The 6,387-nt window shown below is 36.5% G+C and overlaps 1 protein-coding gene across 2 annotated transcripts in view; it reads left to right on the top strand.

The window, feature by feature from the left end:
* Positions 1–5,934, top strand: part of aclyb (ATP citrate lyase b) — a 113,389-nt gene extending 107,455 nt beyond the window's left edge. The window contains exons 26-29 of one of the 2 annotated variants that reach the window (XM_058792935.1): positions 2,147–2,260; positions 2,359–2,441; positions 2,824–2,900; positions 3,107–5,934. In XM_058792935.1, the coding sequence (XP_058648918.1) occupies positions 2,147–2,260; positions 2,359–2,441; positions 2,824–2,900; positions 3,107–3,201 (369 nt within the window). In that variant the 3' untranslated portion in view covers positions 3,202–5,934. The remainder of the gene's footprint in view (positions 1–2,146; positions 2,261–2,358; positions 2,442–2,823; positions 2,901–3,106) is intronic. The other variant, XM_058792936.1, reaches the window with a different exon arrangement.
* Positions 5,935–6,387: the final 453 nt, after the last annotated feature.

The following is a 6,387-nucleotide window of genomic DNA, read 5'->3' on the forward strand; positions in this document are numbered from 1 at the left end:
CACAATCTCCGGGCTCAGTGCACTTTAATTTTCATTTTTAATTATAATAAACACCTCTCTGAGACCTGACTACACACCCACTGTTTCTGTCTTTGTTCAATCAGCCACATACTGTAACTGTAAGTGCACTTTATTGTATTTAAACCTCCTCACCTGTAAATTTAAAGTTAATCCTTAATTGAGATTTAAATCTGAGTTTAAAGTTATGGAGCAACAGGATTAAAGTTAATCTATTTTAAATATACAATAAATCCAGGATCAAACTGATGTTTTAAATGTAAACCTGCTTATTTTTAACCAAGGTTTAAAGTTTGGTGCAACAGAATTATTAGATAAACCTTGATTTAATCTAGATTTAAGCTTAATCCTTGTTGGTGCAACCCACCCTTCGTTATAAAACTCTAACAGTAGGCTATTTAATATCTGTTGTTCTCCGGTTGTCAGAGAATGACAGTCCTTGCGTGAACATTATAGGCCTATAAGCAAATTTATTATTCTTTCCTTTTTGTCTTAGTGTTTAAAATATTTATTTTGAAACTAATTACTTAATTAAACAAACAGACTTACTGGGTGAGCAGGCTATGACAGCCGTCATCATACCCTGCCATGCCCAGCTGATGCAAAGTATAGAATTTATATCTACTGTCTACACAGAACAAAGTCCTAGACTCAGCCCCGGTATGAGTTGTGTTGAGCTATTCATTAGTCTGTTTGATGAAAAAAGATTAAATGTAGTTGCAATAAATGCGCTAAGAATTCGTACAACTGCAGCAGTGGAGGACTATTATTCTGCTGCGTGATACTGTGGAAGATCTGATGATGGCACAGTTTGATCTTCGGCTGACCAATCAGCAGAAGGGGGCGTTTAATTCCCACCCCACGTGTAGAAATCGAATATTCAAGCTGTGCATTCATTTTTCTACCCCTGAACGAAAAATGAAAATTTAAGCTGAGTTCTCATTTTTCGTTGTTTATGAATGAAATGATACTTGACTTTAAAAAGATCTATCCTTATGTTTCCTGGACACTTTTGTTTTTCATTTGACATGTATGTGATGAGCCAAGAAACTTAAAGGGATAGTTCACCCAAAAATACAAATTTGATGTTTATCTGCTTACCCCCAGGGTATCCAAGATGTAGGTGACTTTGTTTCTTCAGTAGAACACAAACGAAGATTTTTAACTCAAACCATTGCAGTCTGTGAGTCCTATAATGCAAGTCAATGGACACACAATCTTTGAGAGTAAAAATAAACCCTGCGGCTCGTGACGATACATTGATGTCCTAAGACACGAAACGATCGGTTTGTGTGAGAAACTGAACAGTATTTTTATATTTTTTACCTCTAATACACCACTATGTCCCAACTGCCCTGAGCGTGTGCACGGCATCCAGTGCGTGACTTCCCTATGTGCTCTGGCGTAGTTTACGCAAATGCCAGAAGCGATCTGTCGCGTGTCACTCATTGTTTACATGGTGCACAGAGATTGTGGGTATGACGGCTAATCAAAATGGTAATTACTTGCGCTCATCCTGATTGTTCAAACCGACTTAAACCTAAAAGATTACGTTTGCTTGCGCAAACTCATCCGGGAGTGTTGACTTGCCTAAACTACGCCAGAGCACATACAGACGTCACGCACCGGATGCCGTGCACGCGCTCAGGGCAGTTGGACATAAATGAATAAAAAATGATAAAAATACTGTTCAGTTTCTCGCACAAACCGATCGTTTCGTGTCTTAGTACATCAATGTATCGTCACGAGCCGCAGGGTTTCATTTGGATTTGTCTGTGCATGTTTTTTTTTACTTTCAAAGATTGTGTGCCCATTGACTTGCATTATATGACTGACAGACTGCAATGGTTTGAGTTAAAAAAAAAAAATCTTTGTTTATGTTCTACTGAAGAAACAAAGTCACCCACATCTTGGATGCCCTGGGGGTAAGCAGATAAACATCAGATTTTCATTTTTGGGTGAACTATCCCTTTAATTTAAATATACAGACATTTATTGCAAGTTGCAGATACATTTTCAAGAAGTACTGGCAGCCCTTATTCTCGTTTCTATACAGTTTCCATATACATCTGTTAGTGCAGCTGTTAATATATTCTATATGTTCATATCTGGGTTTTTTCGGTGACAGATCAATAACCCTGATATGAGGGTGCAGATTCTGAAGGACTTTGTGAAGCAGAATTTCCCATCAACACAACTACTGGACTACGCCCTCGAAGTAGAGAAGATCACCACCTCGAAGGTGATGTTTTTCTGATGCCATTTTAATGCTTGTGTGTTTTGCTGTGTGACTGTTTATTCATGTCATGCTCACATTAAAATCTCTTTCACGCTCTGCAGAAACCCAACCTTATTCTAAACGTTGATGGTTTTATTGGTGTGGCTTTTGTGGACCTCTTAAGAACATGTGGAGGATTCACACGGTAAGTCAAGAAGATTATTGTTTTTAATATGTGTCTTTAATATTATGGGTTGATCTACATATTTCCAGCACCAGGGTTCGCATAGTCTCAGAGAACAGAAATAACAGTGTTTTAAAATTGTGATTTCCATTGTTGCTTGGATTCACAGGGCCTGGGACAAAATTATGTGACAGTTGCAGTGCAGATGTGTGATTTTCAAAAGAGTCTGAAAGTGTTCATTTCAAATGTCTGAAATCTAAATGTCTGGTTTGTTTAGTGCTCATTCTTTATATGCAGAGTATATTCTTCACTAGTTAAACTGACATTTATTGAATCCAGTTGTGCAGATCATGTATCTACATTGCATTCAAGTATGTTTATGAGAGCTGTTTATGCATTGCAGGGATGAGGCAGATGAATTTGTTGAGATTGGGACTCTTAATGGAATCTTCGTTCTGGGACGCAGCATTGGTTTCATCGGTAAACCACTGAATTACTCTTTACTGTTCAGACACGGTCCCACCAGTTCTAAAACTGAATATCTGCTGAGAAAATAACCTCTATTACCCAAAATGTCTGTTATTGATTTCTGATTGAGGAAGTTTGTATCATTTGTGTGAATCAAGCAGGTTACATTTTATGATTTTTTTTAATATATATATTTGTTTTCACTGTTAATCCCACAGGTCATTATCTGGACCAGAAACGTCTGAAGCAGGGTCTCTATCGCCACCCGTGGGATGATATCTCCTACGTTCTTCCTGAGCACATGTCTATGTAAACCTGGAAGCTATTATAAGTATTTTGGATAAATATGTGGGAACATGTTTATTTTACTACTTTATCATAGTGGGAAGGGGTAAATTATTCAGTCATAACCAAAGAGAAACACTAGCAAAATACTGACAAATAGTAATTGTTAACGTTCATGGTAAAGCATGACAATTCTCAATTGAATTTATAAAACAGTTGCTTGTAAAGCAAGCTTCATGGCACAGTGTCATTGTCCATCTTATATTACTAACACTTTAATGCACCTTCCTTTGCTTTGGTTATGATTAATAATTAAGAATCATTTATGTCTCTTCAAGCTGTGAGATCTAATAGTCTGAATGAAGACACCACAGCCTGTAGATGCAAAGCACCTAATTCTAAAGCACACTCTCAAATGTTACCTATTATGAAATGTTAGCGTACACACCCTGAACCTTAAGTAAGCAAAGTGGAGGTTCATACTAAGCACATTCATCACTATCTGGGATAAATTACTGCAACAAAAAAGTGAAACTAAATCAGCTTCTCTGGTGTTGTTTTTATGTGCAAAATTATAGTATTTTTAAAATAAAATTCTTTATTGGTAATTCATGTTGTACAATTTTCATGTTGTGCAGCATTCAAAATTGGTCAAGGGTAATCTCTTTCATGCAAAAACACTATGGCATTAAGTGCATATCAGATTATTCTAAAATGTGGTCAGTGAAGTAACTGATTCCATCTTCACTAACAAATTGATGCCTTTCAATGAACTGGAGGAGTCAACATGCTGCATTTACATAGGACTTATTGACGGATGTGAAGAAGTGGATACAGCTAAACAGGGCAACCAAAAAAGAGAAAATATCCAGTGTGCAGCAGTTCTTTGGGTGATGATAATGCCATGTTGATGCCAGAGACCAGACCACACATTTTGTCAGCTTGTCAAATTGTGGCTCCCCCTGGAGACACTTATAAGTAATGTTTCTCCAGACTTTTTTTCTTTTTTTAAAAGTGTCAAACTCTCGGGAACATTTTTCACGTTGTTAACCATGAATGAAATTGAGAAATGTGGATCTTTTTAATGAGAAATTTACATAAAATGTTGCCATTTCGTATAAATGTATTTAAATTTTTTCAAATTAAAAAAGGTCAATACATACCTTTTAGCAGCACAGTCCACCTTCAGCAACTGAAAATGCTTTTCAGTAAACTGCGCAGTTCACCTGGACAGACAGACCCATTGATCTTTTTTATTTTTATTTTATATATTTTTTTTTAAATATTGTAAGGTGTGTGTGTGTCATGTTTTGTGTTATGACCGTAAACTTACCCTCAGACATCATGTTCTCTTCACAGTCTAGCTGTTTCAGCAGATGTGATGCACTTGCACTTCTTGGTGTGGAACAGAGTGGTTCCAAATGAATTTGAGTAACTTAACTTGTTTGGTTGATTTAGTTTAGGTTTAACATCAGTTTATTAAACAGGCTGAACTTATGCTGTCATGAGCTGGAAAGAAACAGAACTCAACTTAAAGCAACCCACTTGCAGAAAAAAAGATGAACCGCTAAAAGAATGTGTGAGAATTCACACTCATCAACTAGGTTCAGAGATGATTGCAGTTCTGTGTTGATTGAACTAGTGTGGGCAAACTACTGTAGCTGAGCTGTCACACCAAGCAAACGTGTTTCAAAACCAGATTAGAACACAGTGATGTAAAGAGGACAAAAGACAAACATTAGGTCTGAGGAAAAAAACAATAAATGGACACTACTACTTTAGTTACAATGTACAGTAATTAACAGGTAACAACCGAAGCTCTTTATAATAGACAAATACATTGATCAGCCACAACTATCACTGCCTCTGCCAGCCTGCCTTCTTCCTCTAGTGCATCCTGTTACCATCTCTTTCCCAGGTAAACAACACACACAAAACATGATTCATTATATAAGGCAACATTCTTCCTCTGCTCTAAGGTTCATTTCTGGTTCTCATATCCCCAGTGTAGACGCTTTTGACGGTGAATAGGTGTCTTCATGAGAGTATGAATATGCAGTTTTATTTTGCTGAAACTCAATATTTCAGAGTCACTGTGGTATTTGTAAATACTGTTTTATTCCTGAATATGCATTTGAAAATATATTTCATATACTGTCTGACACAAAGGTCTGTTCATGTTGACGCTTTGTAAGTGTTCTGAGTGTTACAAAGCTATATTAGCATTGCTCATTTTCCACTTAAAACATGGCAAAAAGTGCATCATTCAAGAAGGTGTGTTTGCAAACTGTATTTTATAATCAAGAAAATATCTGCTGTATGTAATTTAGAATTGAATAACCCAGATTTTTCTTATTTTTTGTAATTTCCTATATTTATTAATATGGGAGTTTGAACCATGTGACTTTTTTTTAAGTTCTGGTGAAAATGTCCGTAAACTGTAATAATGCTGATCATTCTGGTTGGCTGTTTCGCTTAGTGAACCAGTACACAAAAAGAAAAATTAAAGCGAGCCAACTACAAAATCAAGAGGTCACAAGCAGATGGTTCTCTAATTTTATATGTTCATCTGCATTCCAATACACAAATAGAAAATGGATGGACAGTTCATTGTTCATTAAGTCATAATTTCATAGTGCTAAAAAAAAAAATCCAATAGCCTATACACACACATACAGGTGCATCTCAATAAATTAGAATGTCGTGGAAAAGTTCATTTATTTCAGTAATTCAACTTAAATTGTGAAACTCGTGTATTAAATAAATTCAGTGCACACAGACTGAAGTAGTTTAAGTCTTTGGTTCTTTTAATTGTGATGATTTTGGCTCACATTTAACAAAAACCCACCAATTCACTATCTCAACAACTTAGAATACTTCATAAAACATTTTTAGTGAATTGTTGGCTTTCTGGAAAGTATGTTCATTTACTGTATATGTACTCAATACTTGGTAGGGGCTCCTTTTGCTTTAATTACTGCCTCAATTCGGCGTGGCATGGAGGTGATCAGTTTGTGGCGCTGCTGAGGTGGTATGGAAGCCCAGGTTTCTTTGACAGTGGCCTTCAGCTCATCTGCATTTTTGGGTCTCTTGTTTCTCATTTTCCTCTTGACAATATCCCATAGATTCTCTATGGGGTTCAGGTCTGGTGAGTTTGCTGGCCAGTCAAGCACACCAACACCATGGTCATTTAACCAACTTTTGGTGCTTTTGG

The sequence above is a fragment of the Onychostoma macrolepis genome, chromosome 12 (assembly GCF_012432095.1).
Source record: "Onychostoma macrolepis isolate SWU-2019 chromosome 12, ASM1243209v1, whole genome shotgun sequence".
Lineage (NCBI taxonomy): Eukaryota > Metazoa > Chordata > Actinopteri > Cypriniformes > Cyprinidae > Onychostoma > Onychostoma macrolepis.